The 27890-nt window shown below is 45.9% G+C and overlaps 1 protein-coding gene across 10 annotated transcripts in view; it reads left to right on the top strand.

The window, feature by feature from the left end:
• Positions 1-27890, top strand: part of tanc2b (tetratricopeptide repeat, ankyrin repeat and coiled-coil containing 2b) — a 258109-nt gene that overhangs the window by 192186 nt on the left and 38033 nt on the right. For 8 of the 10 annotated variants that reach the window (XM_046357225.1, XM_046357223.1, XM_046357222.1 and 5 more), the window contains 5 exons: positions 5975-6091; positions 13161-13309; positions 20526-20730; positions 23324-23581; positions 27432-27563. In XM_046357225.1, coding sequence (XP_046213181.1) covers positions 5975-6091; positions 13161-13309; positions 20526-20730; positions 23324-23581; positions 27432-27563 — 861 coding nt within the window. The remainder of the gene's footprint in view (positions 1-5974; positions 6092-13160; positions 13310-20525; positions 20731-23323; positions 23582-27431; positions 27564-27890) is intronic. The other 2 variants (XM_046357226.1, XM_046357230.1) reach the window with 1 other exon arrangement.

The raw sequence follows: 27890 nt of genomic DNA, 5'->3' as shown, positions 1-27890 counted from the left end.
ATCCGTATATAGATATTTATTTATAAGCTTATTTGCCGAGTGGATTTGTCAACTGCCATCCATCGTGCCGTCACTCTGCCTGGCTGGTAAGGGCCTTCCTAGCTGCCACGCAGAGCCTGTACTACTGTACTGTAGTAGAGCTGCAGTCCCAGGGACTACACTGCTGCTAGTGTAGGTTTCCCATACTATATTGTTTTTGCTAGTATCTGGTTATCCTCAATGTAGACTCTATGTGCGTGTTTGTGCGTATTTCAAGTTTTATTAGTCGTATATACAGGATACACATGGTATACACCGTCCAATGAAATGCTTACTTGAAGGTTCCTTCTGGACAATTCAACAAAATAAAATCAAATCAAATCAAATCAAATTTATTTATATAGCCCTTCGTACATCAGCTGATATCTCAAAGTGCTGTACAGAAACCCAGCCTAAAACCCCAAACAGCAAACAATGCAGGTGTAAAAGCACGGTGGCTAGGAAAAACTCCCTAGAAAGGCCAAAACCTAGGAAGAAACCTAGAGAGGAACCGGGCTATGTGGGGTGGCCAGTCCTCTTCTGGCTGTGCCGGGTAGAGATTATAACAGAACATGACCAAGATGTTCAAATGTTCATAAATGACCAGCATGGTCAAATAATAATAAGGCAGAACAGTTGAAACTGGAGCAGCAGCACAGTCAGGTGGACTGGGGACAGCAAGGAGCCATCATGTCAGGTAGTCCTGGGGCACGGTCCTAGGGCTCAGGTCCTCCGAGAGAGAGAAAGAAAGAGAGAATTAGAGAGAGCATATGTGGGGTGGCCAGTCCTCTTCTGGCTGTGCCGGGTGGAGATTATAACAGAACGTGGCCAAGATGTTCAAATGTTCATAAATGACCAGCATGGTTGAATAATAGTAAGGCAGAACAGTTGAAACTGGAGCAGGAGCATGGCCAGGTGGACTGGGGACAGCAAGGAGTCCTCATGTCAGGTAGTCCTGGGACATGGTCCTAGGGCCCAGGCCAGTTGAAACTGGAGCAGCAGCATGGCCAGGTGGACTGGGGACAGCAAGGAGTCATCATGTCAGGTAGTCCTGGGGCATGGTCCTAGGGCTCAGGCCAGTTGAAACTGGAGCAGCAGCATGGCCAGGTGGACTGGGGACAGCAAGGAGTCATCATGTCAGGTAGTCCTGGGGCATGGTCCTAGGGCTCAGGTCCTCCGAGAGAGAGAAAGAAAGAGAGAAGGAGAGAATTAGAGAACGCACACTTAGATTTACACAGGACACCGAATAGGACAGGAGAAGTACTCCAGATAAACAAACTGACCCTAGCCCCCCGACACATAAACTACTGCAGCATAAATACTGGAGGCTGAGACAGGAGGGGTCAGGAGACACTGTGGCCCCATCCGAGGACACCCCCGGACAACAATAAGAAATAATAAAAGATAAGAATACGAACAAAAGATCAATGACTCAGTAGAATAGAATAAACATTTTAGCATAATTATATTACAGGAAGGTACAATTTATTGTTCAATATATATAGTTGTATATATAGTTGTAAATGTATAGTTGTTTTGGGGAAGTTGTGATTCGGGGCAAGTGTTTAAATTGTGTAGTATTTAGCAATAATAATACAAGTCTGGGAGCAGCTGTGTGTGTGTGTGTGTGTGTGTGTGTGTGTGTGTGTGTGTGTGTGTGTGTGTGTGTGCGTGCGTGCGTGCGTGCGTGCGTGCGTGCGTGCGTGCGTGCGTGCGTGCGTGTGAGCAAACTATAGTTTTGGCAAGTCGGTTAGGACGTCTACTTTGTGCATGACACAAGTACATTTTCCCAACAATTGTTTACAGACAGATTATTTCACTTATAATTCACTGTATCACAATTCCAGTTGTTCAGAAGTTTACATGCATTAAGTTGACTGTGCCTTTAACCAGCTTGGAAAATTCTAGAAAATTATGTCATGGCTGTAGAAGCTTCTGATAGGCTAATTGCCATCATTTGAGTCAATTGGAGGTGTACCTGTGGATGTATTTCAAGGCCTACCTTCAAACGCAGTGCCTCTTTGCTTGACAGCATGTGAAAATCAAAAGAAATCAGCCAAGATATCAGAAAAAGAATTGTAGAACACCACAAGTCTGGTTCATTCTTGAGAGCAATTTCCAAACGCCTGAAGGTACCATGTTCATCTGTACAAACAATAGTACGCAAGTATAAACACCATAGGACCACGCAGCCGGCATACCGCTCAGGAAGGAGACGCGTTCTGTCTCCTAGAGATGAACGTACTTTGGTGTGAAAAGTGCAAATCAATCCCAGAACAACAGTAAAGACCTTGTGAAGATGCTGGAGGAAACAGGTACAAAAGTATCTATATCAACAGTAAAACGAGTCCTATATTGACATATAAAGGGCCGGTCAGAATGGCCGGTCAGCAAGGAAGAAGTCACTGCTCCAAAACCGCCATAAATTAGCCAGACTACAGTTTGCAACTGCACATGGGGACAAAGATCATACTTTTTGTAGAAATGTCCTCTGGTCTGATGAAACAAAAATATAACTGTTTGGCCATAATGACCATCATTATGTTTGGAGGAACATGGAGGAGGCTTGCAAGCCAAAGAACACCATCCAACCGTGAAGCACGGGGGTGGCAGCATCATGTTGTGGGGGTGCTTAGCTGCAGGAGGGACTGGTGCACTTCACAAAATCGACTTCCAAAGTTGTGGCAAAATGGCCAAGGACAACAAAGTCAAGGAATTGGAGTGGCTATCACAAAGCTCTGACCTCAACCCAATAGAAGATTTGTGGGCAGAACTGAAAAAGTGTGTGCGAGCAAGGAGGCCAACAAACCTGACTCAGTTCCACCAGCTCTGTCAGGAGGAATGGGCCAAAATTCACCCAACTAATTGTGGGAAGCTTGTGGAAGGCTACCCAAAATGTTTGACCCAAGTTAAACAATTTAAAAGGCAATGCTACCAAATACTAATTGAGTGTATGTAAACTTCTGACCCACTGGGAATGTGACGAAAGAAATAAAAGATTAAATAAATCATTCTCTCTATTATTATTCTGACATTTCACATTTAAAATAAATATGTTATCTTAACCGACCTAAAACAGGGATTTTTGACTAGGATTAAATGTCAGAATTGTGAAAAACTGAGTTTAAATGTATATGGCTAAGGTGTATGTAAACTTTCAACTTCAAATGTATCTCTTTGGGTGTGTGTGTGAGTGATGTATGCTAAGGTGCAGAGTGTCAGTGCAGTTGGTCAGTCCAGTTCAAGTGTTCAGTAGTCTGATGGTATCAGACTTCATGCTCCGATACTGTCTGCCAGTAAGGGAGAGAACAGCATGTGGCTGGGCTGTGTGGGATCCCTGATTAGGCTGCAGGCCTTCTTATCGAGTAGATGTCCTGAATGAGTGGGAACACGACCCTATGATGTACTGGGCTGTCTTCACCACCCGCTGGAGGGCCATGCGGTTATGGACGGAACAATTCCCATACCAGGCCATGATGCAACCGGTCTGGACACTTTCAATGATGCAGAGGTAGTATTTGGGGAGGACCTGGGGCGGCAATTGCTGAATTTCTTCAGCCGCGTTAGGAAGTAGAGGCACTGTTGCTCCCTCTTGACAATGGTGGTGGTGGTGTTGGTCCATGTCAAGTCCTCAGTGATCTGGACACTGAGGAACTTAAAACTACTGTGTGTGTGTGTGGTATGTGTATCTCTTACCCAATGCTGAGTCATTAATTGCTCTAAACACTACCCTACATGCAGGACTGTTCTCAATAGTATAGTACTGTATATCATGGTGCTGGTGTGGCGTCTCTGTGAGTGAGTCCTCTCCCACTCCTGTCCTGGCTGTGACTCAGTAGGGCTTCTTGTCACTGTGGCCTCTGTGCTGCCTGGCTCTGTGCTGCCTGGCTCTGTGCTGCCTGGCTCTGTGCTGCTTGGCTCTATTACTTCCTTCGTTCTGCTGGTTGAACTGAGTCGTGTTAGTAAACTTCCTCTTCCATACTGTACTGTACACTGACAGTGGCATTCAGTAGACTGGTATACTGTATCTTGTATCACTCCTCAGCCCTCTGTGTTCTCCTGATTTGAACCCTGAGCCAACTCAACAGTGCTGAGTTGTTCTTGCTGTACTCCAGTTGTTGTGAGGCATCGTCAGAGGGGCAGATGTTTCAACCGCCTCTTGACATGCAGCTTGGCCCAGTTGGGGCATATTCTCTGTCTGTATGTATACTACAGACAGTAGCTTGGCCCAGTTGGGGCATATTCTCTGTCTGTATGTATACTACAGACAGTAGCTTGGCCCAGTTGGGGCATATTCTCTGCCTGTATGTATACTACAGACAGTAGCTTGGCCCAGTTGGGGCATATTCTCTGCCTGTATGTATACTACAGACAGTAGCTTCAACCTATAATGACAGAGAAAAGGGTGAACAGTCACAGTATCTTAAGGGCATGCCATATTTTCCTAAATGTTTCTGTTGAACCAAGTCTTCAGTATTGGGTAATAGACAGACAATATGTGGCTGAGAATGGTGGAGTTATTTTGCATAATTGTCCAACACCAGCCATTTAGGGGAGTGAGAGCCCACACTCAGTGGAGCGAGGGAAAAGCTGCTTAGAATATGTCATGGGATTCCAGCTAAGCTAGCCTATTAAATTAACACCTGTTTAGAATGGGGATCAGATTTCTCTTGAACTGCATTGTCTTACGTCAGATGGTGTCTCTCAACCGAACTGTTCAGTTTGTCATACATTTGTGTAACAGATAGACATCTCTGTAGTGGTTATCCTATGACGTGTACATCCCTGGCTAGCGTAACATTGCATCATAACATTGCTGGCGCGGCACATGGGGATGTGTGAAACTTCCTCCTCAGCCTAAAGTGTCCCGTTTGTGTCGCCTCATTAGCTAGCTTTTGAGGTGGCGTGATTGGGTAAGACGCTTGAGGAGGGCGCGTGTTTGTGAGGCAGAGGTTCTGCGTTTGCGGCAGGTATGGGACGAATCGGAAGGAATTGGTTGTCGCTAAGCAAGCAGCGGGACGTCCTTTACACTGGCATAACATTCAAGTTCAGAATGTGTCGCCATTACATCCGTCTATAAAACTGATCCAGTGTACACCTCACTTGAGGAAGTCCGCTGTTATTCCATTATTTTCTGTTGTATTTTATTCTATTCTATTCTATTCTGAGCCAAACAGATTTGTCACATCCGCCACCCCCAAAGTTGTATCATTCTAACATTCTCGACACCTTTCCTGTTGTGTGGAAGTGATCTGTTGACAGGTTGGCTGTCGGAGTCGGGTGTGAATACATTCCCAAAATGGATGTATGTCATTTGCATTCTTGCTGTGATTGCGTCACTAGGCATGCTGACAGACATTTGCATTTGTCAGTGCTGTTAAGTTGATTATTCAATAGAAGTCTATGAGGATGTTTGACATTCTGTCCTATGTTATACTGTAAGTATCATCTTTACCTCCCGATGGTTTTCAATGCCCAAGGAATGTGGTTAGTGGATTTGGTATTGTAATGTATAGGACTAATGTATAAGAAGTGTTGGCTTGGTGTTCTGTATACTATATGACACTGTAACAATCCTGTTTCTCTTGAGCTAAAGTTGTACCTGTGACCAAACTCAAATGAGCGACTTCGATATGCTTTGCTGCGTGTTAGTCATTTCAATGTGCCGACGCAATCTCATAAGCTCTCTCTGTCTGTCTCCCCCTCTCTCTTCTATCACCGTCTGTCTCCCCCTCTCTCTTTTCTATAATTTGGTTGTTCTGTGTCACTGTGTGTGTGTGTGTGTGTGTGTGTGTGTGTGTGTGTGTGTGTGTGTGTGTGTGTGTGTGTGTGTGTGTGTGTGTGTGTGTGTGTGTGTGTGTGTGTGTGTGTGTGTGTGTGTGTGTGTGTGTGTGTGTGTGTGTGTGTGTGTGTGTGTGTGTGTGTGTGTGTGTGTGTGTGTGCATTCTGCTCCCAGCCCCCCTGCGGAAAGCAAAATTTGTGGAGAGCCCTCGCATTCCACAATCAGAGCTTGGCTCCCCTACACACACCTCCTGCACTGCCAAGAACCACGGCCTGGATACATACTGTCCCGGTAAGTCTGCTCTGCTCCTCAAGTCCCCACAGCTATGGCCTTGTTTGTTTTTCAATGTTTTTACTTTGGTATGTTTTATAGTACTGTCTGTCCATCTGTCCATCTCTGTGTCTGTGTCTGTCCGTCAGTCCGTCTATCTGCATGTGAGTGAGTACAGATTGAATGTGTGTGTCAGAGCTAAGCAGTGTTCGGTTCTGTCTTTCACTGCATATTTTACAGGCACTGCACATCGCTAAGGTTATTAGTTGAATTGCTTTCCTGACGCTCCCCCGTTCAGCCTTTCTAGTTCGCTGACACTATTTAATCCTCTCCCTCGCTTCCTCTCTCTTTACCTCTCCCTACGTCTACCACTCCCCCCCGTGCCCTCTCTACCTCTCTCCCTCGCTCCTCTCCCACACCTCATCTTTGGTTTCTGTTTAGATCACAGCAGACCTTTCCTCTGTAGCCCTGCAGAGAGTCCAGTTCCCTCTCTCCATCCCTCCCCAATCCATCCCTCCATCCCCCTCTTTCCCACCACGGGAGGAAAACATCAACTTGGGTCAATCAAGGATAGAGCAAATCATTTCAAATGTGTTTTTTTCTGTATCGATTGTTTTCATCTTTCCTGCAATCTGGTCTCTAAGTGCAGTCATTGAGAATAGCGCCATATTGCTTGGTAGTATCTCCTGACATTTGTGTTGGGATACAATCTGCCTATATGGATTTGACTCAGATGAACACTAATCAATTGATGAAGACGTGAAGAAAAGTCCGATAGTCATCTCAATATGACAAACACAGCACTTCACACCGTCTCCATCTGCCAGGATCTCCAAAACCTTCGCTCTATGCGTGTGTTAAGTATATTCTGATCTCTGCACTCTAATGTTGTAGTGAAGAGCTTGATGTTGCGTTGAATCTGCGACATAATCTGTATCAACAAGTAAAGCCTGTCTGGTAGTAGTCAGTTAAATGTGATGAAGGCATGCTGTTAGTACTGTGTGAGAGTAGTATGGAATGATTTGAACAGGAATTCTGCTCAGTAGGGAAAAACCAAGAAAAGATGAGCTTTGGCCTCCCACATGGAACGAATGGCAGACACGTTAGCTTTTATCAAGAGGTCTTAGGGAACGTGTAACAGCCTGATTATGAGTTTAACATCTGATCTTAGGACAGAATACCAGACCATAGTTCCCACTCTGCCTTGTGTGTGTGTGGACGACCAATCGGCATAGCCTCCACTGGTCTTTTACTGTACAGTGTACAACCCATTCTACTGTACCGTATGTGAACAAGTCCTCTTTGATGGCAGTAGCCATTGAGATCCGATTAAATCATTCTAATTCCTAATTCTATGGCAGTAGCAATTGAGATCCGATTAAATCATTCTAATTCCTAATTCTATGGTAGTAGCCATGTAACAGTATTCCAGCGGCCCTCCTCTGCTGTGGCAACTGGTGGTAAGTGTAGATGTGTGGGGGAATGCGGGGGCTTACTTGGCTTAACCCTCCTGTCTCACATCACCTGTAACCCCTGATCTGCTGTGGTATGGGGATACGGGGCTGGGGCTCCCATGCCTGCTCCACACATGGAGACTCTTTCCTCCTTCGGCACGAGACAGGCAAATCAAATCAAATCAAATTGTATTTGTCACATACACATGGTTAGCAGATGTTAATGCGAGTGTAGCGAAATGCTTGTGCTTCTAGTTCCGACAATGCAGTGATAACCAACAAGTAATCTAACTAACAATAAGGGGATAAAGAATATGTACATAAGGATATATGAATGAGTGATGGTACAGGGCAGCATACAGTAGATGGTATCGAGTACAGTATATAAATATGAGATGAGTATGTAGACAAAGTAAACAAAGTGGCATAGTTAAAGTGGCTAGTGATACATGTATTACATAAGGATGCAGTCAATGATATAGAGTACAGTATATACGTATGCATATGAGATGAATAATGTAGGGTAAGTAGCATTATATAAGGTAGCATTGTTTAAAGTGGCTAGTGAAATATTTACATCATTTCCCATCAATTCCCATTATTAAAGTGGCTGGAGTTGGGTCAGTGTCAGTGACAGTGTGTTGGCAGCAGCCACTCAATGTTAGTGGTGGCTGTTTAACAGTCTGATGGCCTTGAGATAGAAGCTGTTTTTCAGTCTCTCGGTCCCAGCTTTGATGCACCTGTACTGACCTCGCCTTCTGGATGATAGCGGGATGAACAGGCAGTGGCTCGGGTGGTTGATGTCCTTGATGATCTTTATGGCCTTCCTGTAACATCGGGTGGTGTAGGTGTCCTGGAGGGCAGGTAGTTTGCCCCCGGTGATGCGTTGTGCAGACCTCACTACCCTCTGGAGAGCTTTACGGTTGTGGGCGGAGCAGTTGCCGTACCAGGCGGTGATACAGCCCGCCAGGATGCTCTCGATTGTGCATCTGTAGAAGTTTGTGAGTGCTTTTGGTGACAAGCCGAATTTCTTCAGCCTCCTGAGGTTGAAGAGGCGCTGCTGCGCCTTCTTCACGACGCTGTCAGTGTGAGTGGACCAATTCAGTTTGTCTGTGATGTGTATGCCGAGGAACTTAAAATTTGCTACCCTCTCCACTACTGTACCATCGATGTGGATAGGGGGGTGTTCCCTCTGCTGTTTCCTGAAGTCCACAATCATCTCCTTAGTTTTGTTGACGTTGAGTGTGAGGTTATTTTCCTGACACCACACTCCGAGGGCCCTCACCTCCTCCCTGTAGGCCGTCTCGTCGTTGTTGGTAATCAAGCCTACCACTGTTGTGTCATCCGCAAACTTGATGATTGAGTTGGAGGCATGCGTGGCCACGCAGTCGTGGGTGAACAGGGAGTACAGGAGAGGGCTCAGAACGCACCCTTGTGGGGCCCCCATGTTGAGGATCAGCGGGGAGGAGATGTTGTGGCAGATCCAAAAATCAAGTCAAATTGTATTTGTCACATGCTTCGTAAACAACAGTTGTAGACTAAGAGTGAAATGCTTACTTATGGGCCCTTCCCAACAATGCAGAGAGAAAAATAATTACACAAGGAATCAATACACAATGAGTAGTGATAACTTGGCTATATTCATGGGGCACCAGGGCTGGAGTCAATTCCATTTAAATTCCAGTCAATTCAGAAAGTAAACCAAATTCCAATGACACATTTTCCTAATTGAAAAGCATTGAGGATAATTGCCATTGGAATTTCAATGTACTTCCTGAATTGACTGGAATTGACCCTGACCAGTACTGAGTTGATGTGCAGGGGTATGAGGTCATTTAGGTAGACATATACAGTGTATTTGGAAAGTATTCAGACCCCTTTTTCCACATTTTGTTACATTACAGCCTTATTATAAAATGGATTAAAATGTGTTTTCCCCTCATCAGTTTACACACAATACCCCCTTATGACAAAGCAAAAACAGGGTTTTAGACATTAAAAAGTATTCAGACCCTTTACTCAGTACCTTGTTCAACCTTGTTGAAGCACCAATGGCAGCGATTACAGCCTCGAGGCTTCTTGGGTATGACGCTACAAGTTTGGCACACCTGTATTTGGAGAGTTTCTCCCATTCTTCTCTGCAGATCGTCTCCTCTGTCAGGTTGGATGGGGAGCGTCGCTGCACAGCTATTTTCAGGGCCTCTCCGGAGATGTTAGATCGAATTCAAGTCCGGGCTCTGGCTGGGCCACTCAAGAACATTCAGAGACTTGTCTCGAAGCCACTCCTGTGTTGTTTTGGCTGTGTGCTTAGGGTCGTTGTCCTGTTGGAAGGTGAACCTTCGCACCAGTCTGAGGTACTGAGCGCTCTGGAGCAGGTTTTCATCAAGGATCTCTCTGTACTTTGCTCTGTTCATCTTTCCCTCGATCCTGACTAGTTTCCCAGTCCCTGCCGCTGAAAAACGTCCCCACAGCATGATGCTTCCACCACCATGCTTCACCGTAGAGATGGTTCCAGGTTCCCTCCAGATGTGATGCTTGGCATTCTGGACAAAGAGTTGTTGTTGTTTCTCATGGTCTGAGAGTCCTTTAGGTGCCTTTTGACAAACTCCAAGCGGGCTATCATGTGCCTTTTACTGAGGAGTGGCTTCCGTCTGGCCACTCTACCATAACGGCCTGATTGGTGGAGTGCTGCAGAGATGGTTGTCCTTCTGGAAGGTTCTCCCATCTCCACAAAGAAATTCTGGAGACCATTGAGTTCTTGGTCACCTCGCTGACCAAGGCCCTTCTCCCCTGATTGTTCAGTTTGGCAGCTCTAGGAAGAGTCTTGGCGGTTCCGAACTCCTTCAATTTAAGAATGATGGAGGTCATTTTTTAGTACCTTCTCAAGGATGATCAATGGAAACAGGATGCACCTGAGCTCAATTTTGAGTCTCATGGCAAAGGGTCTGAATACTTATGTAAATAAGGTATTTCTGTTTTTTTATATATAAATTCGCGAACATTTCTAAAAACCTGTTTTCGCTTTGTCATAATGGGTTATTGTGTGAAGGTTAATGAGGAACCGTTTCAATTTCAATCATTTTTAGAATAGGGCTGTAAAGAAACAAAATGTGGAAAAAGTAAAGGGGTCTGAATACTTTCCGAATGCACTGTAGGTAGTAGGGGTGAAGTGACTGGACAACAGGATATATAATAAACAGTAGCAGCTTATGTGATGAGTCGAAAGAGTTAGTGCAAAAGGGGGTATATGCAGATGAGTAGTCTGAGTAGTTATTTGGTTAACTATATAGCAATCTTATGGCTTGGGGTAGAAGCTGTTCAGGGTCCTGATGGTTCCAGGCTAGTTGCACTGGTACCGTAGCGGAGAGAACAGTATATATCTTGGGTGGATGGAGTCATTTGACATATTTTAGGGCCTTCCTCTGACACTGCCTGGTATAGAGGTCCTGGATGGCAGGGAGCTCGGCCCCAGTGATGCACTGGGCCATACGGACTACCCTCTGTATCGCCTTGCGGTCAGATGCCAAGCAGTAGCCATACCAAGCGGTGATGCAGCCAGTCAAGATGCTCTCAATGTTGCAGCTGTATAACTTTTTGAGGATCTGAGGGCCTATGCCAAACCTTTTAAGCCTCCTGGGCGGGAAGAGGCATTGTTGTGCTTTCTTCACGACTGTGTTGGTGTGGTGGACCACGTTAATTCCGTGGACGGCCGGGGGAGAAACCGATGCGTCTGGCCGTCTGCACAGGAACACATTCCTCCTCGCTGCCCGCCACGCCGCCAGATAGTTCCCATGGCAACCATCTGTCTCTCTCCAGGAATCTGAGCGAAGGGGACTAAGAGAGGGAGAGGGGGCAAACACACAAGCGCTCGCTATATATTCAAATTCTGTAGGAGGAGTGTAGACTGATTGATGTCTTGCAGACAAGGAGGAATGCTTGGAGTTCCATTGAGAGCTAAGGGCATGTTTGTAAGGACCACTTTACTGTGTCTGAGTTCTGAGGGTCATATAATGTGTAGTGTGATTACTGCAGTCGCCTGTGAGTGCATTGTTGTTTATGTCGAATGCATGAATTACATAGTAAACACCATCCCAATGGCACCCTTTCACCTTGGTCTCTAATGGTCTAAACCTCTCAGGTTTGTTTACCTGTCGGACTGGTCTGACCAGTCAGTCAGAGAGAGGGGAGGGATGGTAGGGAGAGAGGGTGGGAGACCTGGGTTGTATTCATTAGTGCAATTATTTAGTAATGAACACAAGTTTTTCTTATTGGACAAGTTGAGGTAGGTCCCTCCCTGTTTCAGCCCGTTTGCTTCCGTTTGGTTCATTTTGAATACACCCAAAGAAAGCAGCTGTTCTAATCTACAGTGTCTCACCACTGTTTAGTTGAACACCATCACCTTCTGTCACCTGTCTTTCTTTGACATTCCCACGACCACATCAAACACCCATACACCACACACAGCAGAGAGAAACCAGCTCTTCAGCTGAGATTAACACGTTACCCAGCAACACCCCGCCCATAACAAAGTAGTCCACCAGCTGCAGTATCAGGTATTAGTTTAATAACAACATCCTGGTATTGTGCCCTCATGACCAGACCAGAGCAGGATCTAAAGAGATATAAACAGTAATGAGGACAGTGAAACCTCCAGCAGTACTAGAAGTGTCTTCTATATTATCATCATATGATAATACTGTAGTTTCAGAGGATATTCAGTCCCTCTCCAATATAGCTGTGTGCATGCCAGTAGACGGTGTGAGTAGAGTGATTCACATCTACTATTTCTCTCTTTCTCTCCCTCTATCACTCTCTCTCTCCCTCGATCTATCTATCCATCTCTCTCTCTCTCTCTCCCTCTATTGCTCTCTCTCTTAGAAACACACACACAGACACGTACACATACACACACCCTGCCCTCACACAGGTGAGGGGCGTATTCACTTACCTCATCCAAACACAACGCTGACTGTGTGGGATGGGAACAGTTGTGTGTGGAGGAATCTTTACAGGCATGTCATGTCATGGCTAGAAGGAGTTGGCTGTCTCAACGCCAGTGTGTCCAGTTCAGTCTCAATCTCAGGAGAATTTACCTCTGATGCACAGCTCTGCTCTCAGGGGTGGTTCAGGTAGAGACTGTTTATTTTTTCTACTCTACTAGGTTTCTACTCTACTATTCTACTCTACTCTACTACTACTATATCTACTATACTCTACTATATGCCTTCTCGCATTTGTATTCTCTTTGTGTTTTTGTGATTTGTACTGAACATTTTTCAGCAGGAGAATATGTAGCTAACATGCTCAGGTGTTGCACATTTTTCTGAGTTGGGGCTTGAACAGGTTAGGAACATTTATCCAGCAGTTTGTTCCTCCGCTTCGATGCGAATCTTTTCATTTTCATGTGCTCGACTGCTCCTTCTATAGTCTATCCAAGGTGTGGTTGCCTTCCAGGTCAAGAGAGTTGGTTGACTCTGTTTTACTTGTTTTACACTCACTCACAAACACACTCCTTTTTTTCTCCACTCCCTCTCTCTTTCTCTCTCTTCCTCTTCGCCCGCCCCCTCTCTCTCTCTTTGTCACTTTCCCCCATACTCTATCTCTCTTTCCCCCGACTCTCCTCTTTCTCTCTGAAGGGGAGTCAAGCGGGGAGCTGGGGCCCCCTCCGTCGGTGGATGAGGCAGCCAACACATTGATGACGCGCCTGGGCTTCCTGTTGGGAGACGAAACTAGTGAGGGGCCAGACGGAGAACATTACAGCATGGACGAACCAGACGACAGACAGGTGTGTGTTTGGCAATCACACAATGCTAACCCCTCCTCTCTCTACTGCTTCTGCTCTGAGAGGAAAACCTCTCTCCCTATTTGTGATATCTTGAGATTCCATTTGGTGTTTCTGTATTTCTGATTCAATTTAAGAAACACACATACCTGGGATGTAATAACTTCCCTTCTATCTGACAGTTTGATGAGCTCCTTGTCAAATCAAATCAAATTTTATTGGTCACATACACATGGTTAGTAGATGGTATTGTGAGTGTAGTGAAATGCTTGTGCTTCTACTTCCGACAGTGGAGCAATAGTGGAGTGGAGCCCTTGGCATATTCCCTATTTTGTTGCCTTACAAACCCCCCCCAAAATACATTTTAATTTCAGGTTGTATCATTTAATTTACACAACATGCCTACCACTTTGAGGATGCAAAATATTTTTTATTGTGAAACAAACAAGAAATAAAACCAAAAAATGGAAAACTTGAGCGTACTATTCACCCCTCCCCCCCACCCCCGCCCCAAAGTCGATACTTTGTAGAGCCACCTTTTGCAGCAAGTACAGCTGCCAGTCTCTTGGGGTATGTCTCTATTAGCTTGGCACATCTAGCCACTGGGATTTTTGCCCATTCTTCAAGGCAAAACAGCTCCAGCTCTTTCAAGTTGGATGAGTTCCTCTGGTGTACAGCAATCTTTGAGTCATACCACAGATTCTCAATTGACTTTGACTAGGCCATTCCAAGACATTTCCTTCAATTCTGACCAGTTTCCCAGCCCCTGCCGATGAAAACCGTCCCCACCGCATGATGCTGTCACGAAACACTGAGCATAAACCATGCTTCACTGTGGGGATGAGGGACTCGGGGTGATGAGAGGTGTTGGGTTTGCTCCAGACATAGCGTTTTCCTTGATGGCCTAAAAGCTGCATTTTAGTCTCATCTGACCAGAGTACCTTCTTCCATATGTTTTGGGAGTCTCCCACATGCCTTATGACAAACAACAAATGTGTTTGATAATTTTTTTCTGGCCACTCTTCCATAAAGACCAGCTCTGTGGAGTGTACACCTTAAAGTGGTCCTATGGACAGACACTCCAATCTCTGCTGTGGAGCTTTGCAGCTCCTTCAGGGTTATCTTTGGTCTCTTTGTTGCCTCTCTGATTAATGATCTCCTTGCCTGGTCTGTGAGTGTTGGTGGGCGGCCATCTCTTGGCTGGTTTGTTGTGGTGCCATATTCTTCCATTTTTTATTAATGGATTTAATGGTGCTCCGTGGGATGTTGAAAGTTTCAGATATTTTTTATAACCCAACCCTGATCTGTACTTATCCACAACTTTGTCCCTGACCTGTTTTGTGGTGCCCCTTGCTCAGTGGTGTTGCAGACTCTGGGGCCTTTCAGAGCAGGTGTATTGTTTGTGCATTGCCAGTGCCAGTAATTTTCGAGACCACTAAATTTGGATGAGCGATGACTGAGTAGCATAGGCAAGATGCAATAGATAGTATAAAATACAGTATATACTGTACATATGGATGAGTAATGCAAGATATTTAAACATTGTTAAAGTGGCATTATTGAAGTGACGAGTGATCCATTTATTAAAGTGGCCAATGATTTCAAGTCTGTATTTAGGCAGCAGTCTCACTGTGTTGATGATGGCTGTTTAACAGTCTGATGGCCTTGAGATAGAAGCTATTTTCAGTCTCTCGGTCCCAGCTTTGATGAACCTTGGTGCACCTGCTGTTTCGGTTAGTTATTATTGTTTTATTTCACTGTAGAGCCCCCAGTCCTGCTCAAAATGCCTTAGATAGCTCTTTTGTCCCACCCCCCCACACATGCGGAGACATCACCTGGCTTAACTGGTGCCTCCAGAGACACAACCTCTCTAATCATCACTCAGTGCCTAGGTTTACCTCCACTGTACTCACATCCCCTTGTCTGTACATTATGCCCTAAATCTATTCTACCACTCCCAGATATCTGCTTCTTTTATTCTCTGTTCCCAACACACAAGACGACCATTTACATTTACATTTAAGTCATTTAGCAGACGCTCTTATCCAGAGCGACTTACAAATTGGTGCATTCACCTTATGACATCCAGTGGGACAGTCACTTAACAATAGTGCATCTAAAACTTAGGGGGGGTGGGGTGAGAGGGATTACTTAACCTATCCTAGGTATTCCTTAAAGAGGTGGGGTTTCAGGTGTCTCCGGAAGGTGGTGATTGACTCCGCTGTCCTGGCGTCGTGAGGGAGTTTGTTCCACCATTGGGGGGCCAGGGCAGCGAACAGTTTTGACTGGGCTGAGCGGGAGCTGTACTTCCTCAGTGGTAGGGAGGCGAGCAGGCCAGAGGTGGATGAACGCAGTGCCCTTGTTTGGGTGTAGGGCCTGATCAGAGCCTGGAGGTACTGAGGTGCCGTTCCCCTCACAGCTCCGTAGGCAAGCACCATGGTCTTGTAGCGGATGCGAGCTTCAACTGGAAGCCAGTGGAGAGAACGGAGGAGCGGGGTGACGTGAGAGAACTTGGGAAGGTTGAACACCAGACGGGCTGCGGCGTTCTGGATGAGTTGAAGGGGTTTAATGGCACAGGCAGGGAGCCCAGCCAACAGCGAGTTGCAGTAATCCAGACGGGAGATGACAAGTGCCTGGATTAGGACCTGCGCCGCTTCCTGTGTGAGGCAGGGTCGTACTCTGCGGATGTTGTAGAGCATGAACCTACAGGAACGGCCCACCGCCTTGATGTTAGTTGAGAACGACAGGGTGTTGTCCAGGATCACGCCAAGGTTCTTGGCGCTCTGGGAGGAGGACACAATGGAGTTGTCAACCGTGATGGCGAGATCATGGAACGGGCAGTCCTTCCCCGGGAGGAAGAGCAGCTCCGTCTTGCCGAGGTTCAGCTTGAGGTGGTGATCCGTCATCCACACTGATATGTCTGCCAGACATGCAGAGATGCGATTCGCCACCTGGTCATCAGAAGGGCGAAAGGAGAAGATTAATTGTGTGTCGTCTGCATAGCAATGATAAGAGAGACCATGTGAGGTTATGACAGAGCCAAGTGACTTGGTGTATAGCGAGAATAGGAGAGGGCCAAGAACAGAGCCCTGGGGGACACCAGTGGTGAGAGCGCGTGGTGAGGAGACAGATTCTCGCCACGCCACCTGGTAGGAGCGACCTGTCAGGTAGGACGCAATCCAAGCGTGGGCCGCGCCGGAGATGCCCAACTCGGAGAGGGTGGAGAGGAGGATCTGACGACCAGTTCTTATAGCCTTTAGCCGTACCCTTATCCTACTCCTCCTCTGTTCCTCTGGTGATGTAGAGGTTAACCCAGCCCTGTTGCCCCCAGCACTACACCCATTCCCCAGGCACTCTCATTTATTGACTTTGGTAACCGTAAAAGCCTTGGTTTCATGCATGTCAACATCAGAGGCGTCCTCGCTAAGTTTGTTTTATTCAATGCTTTAGCACACTCCGCTAACCCTGATGTCCTAGCCGTGTCTGAATCCTGGCTTAGGAAGGCCACCAAAAATTCCGACATGTCCATCCATAACTACAACATTTTCCTACAAGATAGAACTGCCAAAGGGGGTGGAGTTGCAATCTACTGCAGAGAGCCTGCAGAGTTCTGGCATACTATCCAGGTCTGTGCCAAAACAGTGCAAGCTTCTACTTTTAAAAATCCACCTTTCCAGAAATAAGTCTCTCACTGTTGCCACTTGTTATCGACCCCCCTCAGCCCCCAGCTGTGCCCTGGACACCATATGTGAATTGATTGCCCCCCATCTATCTTCAGAGTTCGTACTGTTAGGTGAGCTGAACTGGGATATACTTAACACCCCGGCCATCCCACAATCTAAGACAGATGCCCTCAATCTCACACAAATTATCAATGAACCTACCAGGTACAACCCTGAATCCATAAACATGGGTGGGTGGTTGTTGTCCTTGATGATCTTTTTGTCCTTCCTGTGACATCAGGTGCTGTAGGTGTCCTGATGTGTTGTGCAAACCGCACCACCCTCTTGTTTACAGTCTGTTAATACACATATATAAGCCAGGACACAACACATCAAAGGAATCTCACTAAATTGTCCTCCATCAAGGTATTTTACTTTTCCAGTTTTTCAGTTTCTCCACTGAGCATAAACTGTCTACCTCCCTAATAAGGTCATTATATAACAAAGTTCTTAAATTATTTATTTCTCTTGGTGTCTCAACTTCAGTCGTCGTTCATTAATATATTCTGCCACTTTGGTGTGCTGATAACCAGCAGGTTGACGAAGCCTAATATTTCTCTTACCACTGACTGAACCTGGGCTGCTAAGTGGCATTTGCTGCAAGAGCATTTGTGAGGTCAGACACTGATGTTTGGCGATTAGGCCTGGCTCGCAGTTGACCAATTCATCCCAAAGGGTGTTGGAAGGGGTTGAGGTGATGGCTCTGGGCAGGCCAGTCAAGGGCCTTCCCCAAACTGTTGCCACAAAGTTGGAAGCACAGATCGTCTAGAATGTCATTGGAACTAAGGGGCCTAGTCCAAACCATGAAAAACAGCCCCAGACCTTTATTCCTCATCCACCAAACTTTACAGTTGGCACTATGCATTCGGGCAGGTAGCATTCTCCTGGCATGCGCCAAACCAAGATTTGTCCGTCGGACTGCCAGATGGTGAAGCTTGATTCACCACTCCAGAGAACATGCTTCCAATGCTCCAGAGTCCGAATGGCGGCGAGCTTTACACCACTCCAGCCGACGCTTGACATTGCGCGTGGTGACGTTGCTTTCAGAGGAAGTTTGGAACTCTGTAGTGAGTGCAACCGAGGACAGACTAATTTTATGCGCTACGCCCACACAGCAAACAATTTCAAAGATTTGACTGAATAATAGTTCGTACAAGGAAATCTGTCAATTGAAATAAATTCATTAGGCCTTAATCTATGGATTTCACATGACTGGGCAGGGGCACAGCCATGGGCCTGGGAGGGCATAGGCCAACCCACTGGGGAGGGAGGGAGGGGGACGGACGGCGTTAGCCGTTGCTTCAGCTAGGTGTGTTATGGACTGTATAGGTATGGGCTGACGCAGTGTGGCTAACCGATTAGACTGATAGCACATGCTGTTATGCTGTAGTGGTGGGGGTGTATAGAGAGGTATGTGAGAGAGGCTTCATGTGGCTTCTCAGTCTAGAGAGAAGGGCCATAGGGCTCTGGTGAAAAGTAGTGCACAATGTAGGGAATAGGGTGCCATTTGGGATGCAAACTGGTGACTCATCGTGGACTCCTGCCGTGTGCGCTCCCTCAAGTCAAATTTTCCAATATTTTCTTCACAAATATAGCCTGCCCTAAGTATCTTTTTTTTTGATCCATGAAAATACATTGAACCTCTCAAGGGCAGCAATATGAGGATATTAAAGGATACATTTCCTTTTACTGTTAAAATCAATATACGATAAACTTTCAGTTGGCCTACAGTAGGTAGGATTGTTACGGTAGCTGGGATCTCTGCAGGATTGCTAAAGCCTATTGGCTTAGGGAGGAAGGTGACCTTCTCAACCTCCAGAAAGCCGGCCATTAATTGCCTGACCCCTCTACACCCCTCTGCCTCTCCACGTCTCTGCCTCAGCAAGGCAAAGATCCAAGCATCCAAGTTCAATCCAATTCTACCGTGCATTTTAAGATCAGATGGTCAGACTAATACACAGAATAGATGTCCCAAATGGCATCCTATTGCGTATGTAGTGCTATACATTTGAAGTAGTGCACTATATATGGAATAGGGCGCCATTTGGGATGCAAACCAGAGTGCACTAGCCCAGCAGATGGAGGTTATGCTGCTTGCTGAATAGAGGTGCTGTGTGTGTTCGTTTTCTGTTAGCTTCTCACAGACTGACCCTGTAAATGTGCCGATTGACTGCTCTCTTCCAAACCCTGAGTACAGGGGACAGCTCTTACTGCGCCTGCCCAACTCATTGACTGTACAGGCCCCAACCCCCCTGGCCCCAGGAGTTGGGGGGGGGGCAGAGATGAGAGGGAACACGTAACAGACAGCATGCGGCCTGACTTGGCTCTCTGTCTTGTCACTACAGCTTTGACTGACTCACACTGACCAGGAAGACCAGGGGCAGTCTGACTGTTACATAGACTGGATACAAAGGGGGCTAAGCAGTTGAGGCTTGGGGTTGAGTTGAGGCTTCAGGAGGGCATATGAGGGGGAGCCATGGTCTTCTACAGTAGATCAAGTGTATATGTCATATGCACATGGTACACAGTACATTGAAATGCTTTCTTGCAGGTTCACCTCTCAACAATGCGACATAATAACAATAAGAGTAAGTAAGTTAAGCATAATAACAATAAGAGTAAGTAAGTTAAGCATAATAACAATAAGAGTAAGTAAGTTAAGCATAATAACAATAAGAGTAAGTAAGTTAAGCATAATAACAATAAGAGTAAGTAAGTTAAGCATAATAACAATAAGAGTAAGTAAGTTAAGCATAATAACAATAAGAGTAAGTAAGTTAAGCATAATAACAATAAGAGTAAGTAAGTTAAGCATAATTAAAAAATTAGCTCAATGGAATAAAAATAGAGTACAAATAGCATAAATGTAAATACAAGGAAGGAACTCCAACTCATTTAGAGTAGGATATTTACACAGTATATTTGCACAATAAACCTGTTTTTTTAGCACTAGTCAGCTACGTGAACTGAGAGTCCTTTACCTTACAAATAATGAATGTGTGTGTGTCTGTGTGTATGTGTGTATGTGTGAGTGTGTAGATTAGCCATGCCAGAATGCCTCTCTCCCTGTCGTGCCCTCTCATCCTAACCTGAGCTGACATCAGGGAGGGGCACGGCAGGGGGTAGTAACATTGTGACAGGTAACATCCAATGGGGGAAGGGTCAGGAACTGTGTAAAGCTCTCTCTCTCAGCAAGGCTGTGGAATCATTCTGCTGCAAGAGATAAAACGGAAGCTTCAGTACTATTGGTCCCAGATAATTATACACCTACACAGAACGCAATGGAAGACAGTAGCATGGTTTCCAGTACCAGGCTCAGTGCTTACTAGAGCCAGAGATGTTTGAAACCGAGAGACTCAACATGTGATTACTTCCTCCATTACCTTGTGGTAGTAATTTGCTCCTCTCCTATTGATGGTGGGCTCAATCGTCTTGGGTTTCTGGGGTGTGTGTGTGGGCACGGGCTTGGGCACTGACTGTGTGTATTTCTCCTCCAGGACCTGGCTGGTAACCAGAGGATCAGTCCGTGCTCCACCCTGACCAGCAGCACAGCCTCCCCCCCGGCCGGCTCCCCCTGCTCCACCCTGCCGTCCGGCGCCGATGGTGCCATGCCCGGGGGTAACCAGGGCCACAAGGACCACGCCTACGGATCTGTCACCAGCCCCACCTCCACCCTGGAGAGCCGGGACAGCGGCATCATTGGTGAGGGGGAAGGGTTATATATACACACACACATGAACGCACACATGAAAAAATACACATACACATAGTCAGACCAATACCCCCTAATGATAAAGTGAAAACAGGATTTTCAAAATTTTGGCAATAAACTGAACCTTATTTACATACGTTTTCAGACCTTTTTCTATGAGACTCGAAATTGAGCTGAGGTGCATCCTGTTTCCATGGATTATCCTTTAGATGTTTCTACAACTTCATTGGAGTCCACCTGTGGTAAATTAAATTGATTGGACATGATTTGGAATGGCACACACCTGTTTTTATACGATCCCACATTTGACAGTACATGTCAGAGCAAAAACCAAGCCAAGAGGTCGAAGGAATTGTCCGTAGAGCTCTGAAATAGGATTGTGTTGAGGCACAGATCTGGGGAAGGGTACCATCATTCTTTGCAGCATTGAAGGTCCCCAAGAACACAGTAGCCTCCATCATTCTTAAATAGAAGTAGTTAGGAACCACCAAGACTTTTGTTAGAGCTGGCCGTCCAGCCAAACTGAGCAATCGGGGGAGAAGGGCCTTGGTCAGGGAGGTGGCCAAGAACCTAATGGTCATTCTGACAGAGCTCCAGAGTTCCTCTGTGGAGATGGGAGAACTTTCCAGAAGGACAAACATCTCTGCAGCACTCCACCCATCAGGGCTTTATAGTAGAGTGGCCAGACGGAAGCCAATCCTCATAAGGCACCTAAAGGACTCTGACCATGAGAAACAAGATTGTCTGGTCTAATGAAACCCAGATATATCTATTTGACCTGAATGCCAAGTGTCTGGAGGACACCTGGCACCATGGTGGAGGCAGCATCATGCTGTGGGGATGTTTTTCAGCTGCAGGGACTGGTAGACTAGTCAGAATGAAGAGGAAGATGAACAGAGCAAAGTACAGAGAGATCCTTGATGAAAACCTGCTCCAGAGCACTCAGGACCTCAGACCGGGGCAAGGTTCACCTTCCAACAGGACAGGATGCTCCCCATCCAATCTGACAGAGCTTGAGAGGATCAGCAGAGAAGAATGGGAGAAACTCCCCAAAAACAGGTGTGCCAAGCTTGTAGCGTCATACCCAAGATGACTCGAGGATGTAATCGCTGCCAAAGGTGCTTCAACAAAGTACTGAGTAAAGGGTCTGACTACTCATCTAAATGTGTTATTTCAGTTTTTTTACATTTGCAAACATTTCAAAAAATATATATTTGCCTTGTCATTATGGGGTATTGTGTATAGATGAGAAAAAAATACAATTTAATCAATTTTAGAAAAGGCTGTAACGTAACACAATGTGGAAAAAGTCAAGGGGTCTGAATACTTTCCGAATGCACTGTACAGTCGTGGCCAAAGGTTTTGAGAATGACACAAATATTAATTTCCACAAAGTTTGCTACTTCAGTGTCTTTAGATATTTTTTCCAGGTGTTACTATGAAATACTGAAGTATAATTATATCATCGAGCTGTTTTGCTAGGAGGAATGGGAAAAAATTTCAGTCTCTCGATGTGCAAAACTGATAGAGACATACCCCAAGCGACTTACAGCTGTAATCGCAGCAAAAGGTGGCGCTACAAAGTATTAACTTAAGGGGGCTGAATAATTTTGCACGACCAATTTTTCAGTTTTTGATTTGTTAAAAAAGTTTGAAATATCCAATAAATGTCGTTCCACTTCATGATTGTGTCCCACTTATTGTTGATTCTTCACAAAAAAATACAGTTTTATATCTTTATGTTTGAAGCCTGAAATGTGGCAAAAGGTCGCAAAGTTCAAGGGGGCCGAATACTTTTGCAAGGCACTGTAGATGCACTCACACCTGGCTGCTGCCATTCCTGAGCAAGCTCTGTACTGGTGGTGCCCCGATCCCGCAGCTGAATCAACTTTAGGAGAGTCCTGGCCCTTGCTGAACTTTCTTGGGCGTCCTGAAGCCGCCTTCACAACAATTGAACCGCTCTCCTTGAAGTTCTTGATGATGCGATAAATGGTTGATTTAAGTGCAATCTTACTGGCAGTGAAGGCCTGTGAAGCCCTTTTTGTGCAAAGCAATGATGACGGCACGTGTTTCCTTGCAGGTAACCATGGTTGACAGAGGAAGAACAATGATTCCAAGCACCACCCTCCTTTTGAAGCTTCCAGTCTGTTATTTGAACTCGATCAGCATGACAGAGTGATCTCCAGCCTTGTCCTCGTCAACACTCACACCTGTGTTAACGAGAGAATCACTGACATGATGTCAGCTGGTCCTTTTTTGGCAGGACTGAAATGCAGTGGAAATGTTTTTTGGGGACTCATTTCATTTGCATGGCAAAGAGGGACTTTGCAATTAATTGCAATTTATCTGATCACTCTTCATAACATTCTGGAGTATATGCAAATTGCCATCATACAAACTGAGGCAGCAGACTTTGTGAAAATTAATATTTGTGTAATTCTCAAAACTTTTGGCCACGACTGTATATGATTGGTTGTGACGTTGGCTCATCAAGAATGGTCATAGCAGAGTCAACCCCTCCTTCCTTACACTCTGACCCCTGACCCCTCTCCTCTACTCCCGTTGTTCCTTGCTTCCTTCCAGCCACCCTGACCAGCTACTCGGAGAACGCTGAGCGGGGGGGTAAATACGGGGAGGGGGGTTTCTCGCGTGGCAGTAACCTGAAGCTGTGGCAGAGCCAGAAGTCTGGCACTGACTCGTTCCTGTACCGTGTGGATGAGAACATGGCCGCCTCAACCTACAGCCTCAACAAGATCCCTGAGAGACACCTAGACAGCATGTCTTCCCACTCCGCTCACTCCATCCCTTTGTACCTCATGCCTCGCCCTAACTCCGTCGCAGGTGAGTCCCACCCTCTTCCTCGCTCTTCCTGCTTGGTCTGTTCCTACTACACATCTATATCCTAACCTTTGACCTTTGACATTGACCTACGGCTTAACCTTGACTGCGTCCTTATGCAGTGTCCTTCCTTCCCCTTTTTATCTAAAAGGCGCAAGATAATATTGACAGCCTCATTCTCAGTATTGAGCTCTATTGTTTGATTCCAGGAAAATATATATATATTTTGCACATTCTGTCAATTTTATCTGAATGTTGAGGGGAACGTTACATAGAAAATGTATGTTTGTCTAGTTATGACACTTATAGCATGCCTAAAATAGCTTATTCCCCAAAGTATGGCTAAATTAGTCTTAAAATGTGAAGGTACATAACAGGCTGCCATTCCTCATGGATCTTATTGTATTATTGTCCTGCTATTCAGAGCCGAGACATTCATTGGAGATGAGCTGTATTACTGAGCCTTCCCTTCAGAAGTTACAGTGTTGCGAAGATGCAGTGGGGTTCCGACAATGTCAATACTAACATACCGCTCAGAATGAACTCCCAGTGTATTGTTTCATTCTTAGTAGTGTGCCAGAGTAGATAATGGAACAGTTTCACTAAAAGGAGTAATATACCTCACACATATCGGTTCTGACCTGCTCTCTATGTCAGCCATGTTCTAATAGCTAACTGTCTGTCTGACAGCCAGGTAGTGGGTGTAAAGACAGTGGTTTAGAGAGAATGAGCTTCAATCTATTCTCCTGCTTCAATAATGAGTCCTTGAAAAAGGACAGAGCAGGCAGGAGGAGTGGGCTCGAGAGCTGCTCGAGAAGTAACATGAGATGAGGTGAGAGCGACAGCGAGGGAGGGAGAGGAGCGAAAGAAGGAGAGATGATTTATTTTATCCAGGCCTACAGTAGAATGAACCTTGTGAGTGGTGGAATGGACTGAGAAGGAGGAGAGAAGTGGATGTATTAGGAGGTAGGGAAAGAGGGAGAGCTATCTCCTCCACCAAGGGGACGAAGAGCGAGGGATGGAAGAAAGGAGGGAGGAGAGGAGGCCGTGGATTGGCTGGTCTCCCACGGCAGAGGAACATCAAAGCTTCAGGCATTAACCGTTTCTATCCCCCTGAGTCACTGAGAGGGAGAGAGACACTGCTTTGAAGTGCAGGAGGAGAGAACTAGCTGAGACCGTGGAGTGAGAGGAAAGGGAGGCTGCAGAGGTGGAAAATGAGGAGAGGGGGATACTTTATTACCTAATGAGAGAGAAGCTTGTTGGGAGAGTGTGAGAGGGATGGAGGGAGGCGAAGGATGGAGAGAAAAGAGAGGGGGTGAAGGAGGGAGGAAATATATAATGTTAAAGGAGGATATCTTTTCTGTCTCTTTCACAGTCATCTCAGTAGTATTTTAAGTGGAATAGAACAGAAATGAATAGAAACCTCTCATTGAAAAATTTACATTCTCCTCAAAACTCTTTGGCCTTGAAGACCAGACTAATAAAACATAGTCAATAACCCATCAGGTTTTGCACCATGCCATTCTTCAGAATTTTCACCTCTGTACATATTAATAATGTAGGGTGTGTCCAAAATGGAGCCGTATGGGCCCTGGTCAAAATGAGTGCACTTAATAGCAATAGGGTCCAATTTGGTATGCAACCTGTATTGTAGAAATATTACACTAGAAATGTCAATACCTCTATTTCCCCTTGGAGAGGGAGATTGGGCGGCATCACATTTTACTGGAGACAATAGCATTTAGTTAATTTCTGAAATGTGTTGTGGGATAACTGGCTGGACTGTTGGGATACCAGGCCTACTGCCTAACCTGGATGTATATCAGAGAGCAGTAATGTTCCTGGACATGTGCTTTATAACTGGGTTGTTAAAGCAGGAACATGCGCATTCACGCACACAGCTGGGTGAGGTCTCCACCATGCTATTCAGCGCCAGGAGTAATTTCATCATGATGTCTCTCTCTCTCTCTCTCACTCTCTCACTAACACTTTTCCCCCTCCATTTCCACTGAGCACGCTAGTTGTGCTATCTTAGCTGCATTGGCACAGACACTGCATTGCTAATAGATAGTGAATTCAACTCTCAACTCAGTCCTCAGATTAAAACCGAGTTGAAGAAAGGAAAAAGGGAGAATTTGATTTTAGCTCCTGACCTTATTCCCAAGCCCAAACATTTTCTTTGACCTTTTGTCTTAGTCTAGTGGTAACCTGTACCCAGATATGTTTGTGCTGTCTTGCCAACTCCTATGGTCATTGTCATGCCAAACATGTAGGCCATACATCACAAACGGACCAGGCTAGCATAGTGGTAGTAGGAGTGGCGTTTCTTATCTGAACAAACCAGTCTGTGTCCCAATTGACACCCAATTTCCTATTTAGTGCAATAGTTTTTTATTTTCTTTACCAGGGCCCATAGGGCTCTGATCAAAAGTAGTGCACTATATAGGGAATAGGGTGCAGTTTGGGACTTACATCACCCAGTTCCATGACCATGGCCACCCCCATTCCAGTAACGTCCAGGGCCAAGCCCCCAGCATTCCCAGCTGCTGTCCTCCCTCCATTTTGGGAAAGCTGTGCTGTGAGCTTCATCATTGGTTGACTCCATTGCTGCTTTGCTGTAGTGACTCACTGCAATCAACAACACAGACACACATGCTACTGGAGCATTAACACTAAGCTGGAGATGCACACAAGCTGCTGGGAGGTGAACCCTCTGAGACGGACAGAGGAGGAAGAGACCAGTGTTAATGATCAGACTGATCTGATCCCAGCATACCTCTCTAGATCTCTCCCCATGGATTATATTGTACTTCCAACCTGGGTGCAGTTTGCCTGGATAGATGCTACTGACGAGTTAGGGCTGATCTGAGAGGGAGTCAATAGGAAGTCATGCTCGACCCCCTTCCTCACTCCATGATGCATCTGTGGATCTATTCAGGTAGAGTTCCAAAGAAGACAGTGCCTCAAGGTGTGATTGACTGTTTGACCTCCATGCTCTGAGAGTAGTGAATCTCTCTCTCTCTCTCAATTTTCAATTCAATTCAATTCAAGGGCTTTATTGGCATGGGAAACATGTGTTAACATTGCCAAAGCAAGTTAACTCTCTCTCTCTCAAAGCTGTGGTCTGACATTGCTATAGACATACCTTATAACGGATAGTTCACTTAGTCATACATATGTCCTCGTCTGACTCTGACTGGCTTTGAGGCTGCAGCTCCCACTGATGTGGTGGCGGGTTGAGGGAACTGACCCCCCCCCCTCACACACACACACCAGCCTCTGTAATCTCATTGACAATGCAGTGGCCCCCAGAGTAGAGCTGGTCTGCAGACACAGCATGGTGTGAGCAAGCAGCAGTGTCAGTGTGAAGGATTTTTCTCCATGAATAAGACATTTGTCTGCAGAGTTAATTAATCCACAGGGTCTAGGTGGCATCTGCCTCCTCTCACAAGCCCATGGAACAGCCGTTCAGAGGGGGGTGGGGGACAGGTCCATGTAACAGCCATATTGCATCCCTCCCTCCTGCCTTCCTCTCTAAACTTTACTGTGAACTTACTCAGTCTTGACGACCAAACCGCCTCAGGATGCTGGCATGAGCTATCATAATACTGTATGTGAATCAAAGCTGCATGTGAATCAAACGGTTTCTTTCTCTCCTCTTCCACACACACACACACACATTACACACACACACACACACACACAAACACACACACACACACACACACACACACACACACACACACACACACACACACACACACACACACACACACACACACACACACACACACACACACACACACACACACACACACACACACACACACACACACACACACACACACCTCAGCCACCAGCTCGGCTCACCTGGAGGACCTGACCTACCTGGATGATCAGAGACACACTCCGCTGCGCACGTCGATGCGCATGAATCGACAGAACACACACACCGGACCAGGCCACGCCCAGACCGACCTCAGAGGTAAGACAGGAGCACTATAGCCCTTCAGAAGAGACAGGTTGACACCCTATTCTCTATATATAGGGCTCTGGTTAAATGTGCACTATATAGGGAATAGGGTGACATTTGGGACAACCATAATGTTCTCCCCTCGCCATTCTTCCTTCTTTACTTATTTAGCCACTAGTGAACTCATCACAGTCTTCTGCCATCCAGTCATACAGTATAGGGATACAGCAAGCTGCTGCCTCAAGTGCTTTTACATTTCACACTTAGCTGTGTGTCTCCATAACACATCTACAAAATAATAATTATATCACATGAGCGTGCGTGCTTCTGCATGTGTGT

This window comes from Oncorhynchus gorbuscha, linkage group LG07, assembly GCF_021184085.1.
Source record: "Oncorhynchus gorbuscha isolate QuinsamMale2020 ecotype Even-year linkage group LG07, OgorEven_v1.0, whole genome shotgun sequence".
Classification (NCBI taxonomy): Eukaryota; Metazoa; Chordata; class Actinopteri; order Salmoniformes; family Salmonidae; genus Oncorhynchus; species Oncorhynchus gorbuscha.
The sequence above is the reverse complement of the archived record's forward strand: the minus strand, read 5'-3'. Positions and strand labels throughout refer to the sequence as shown.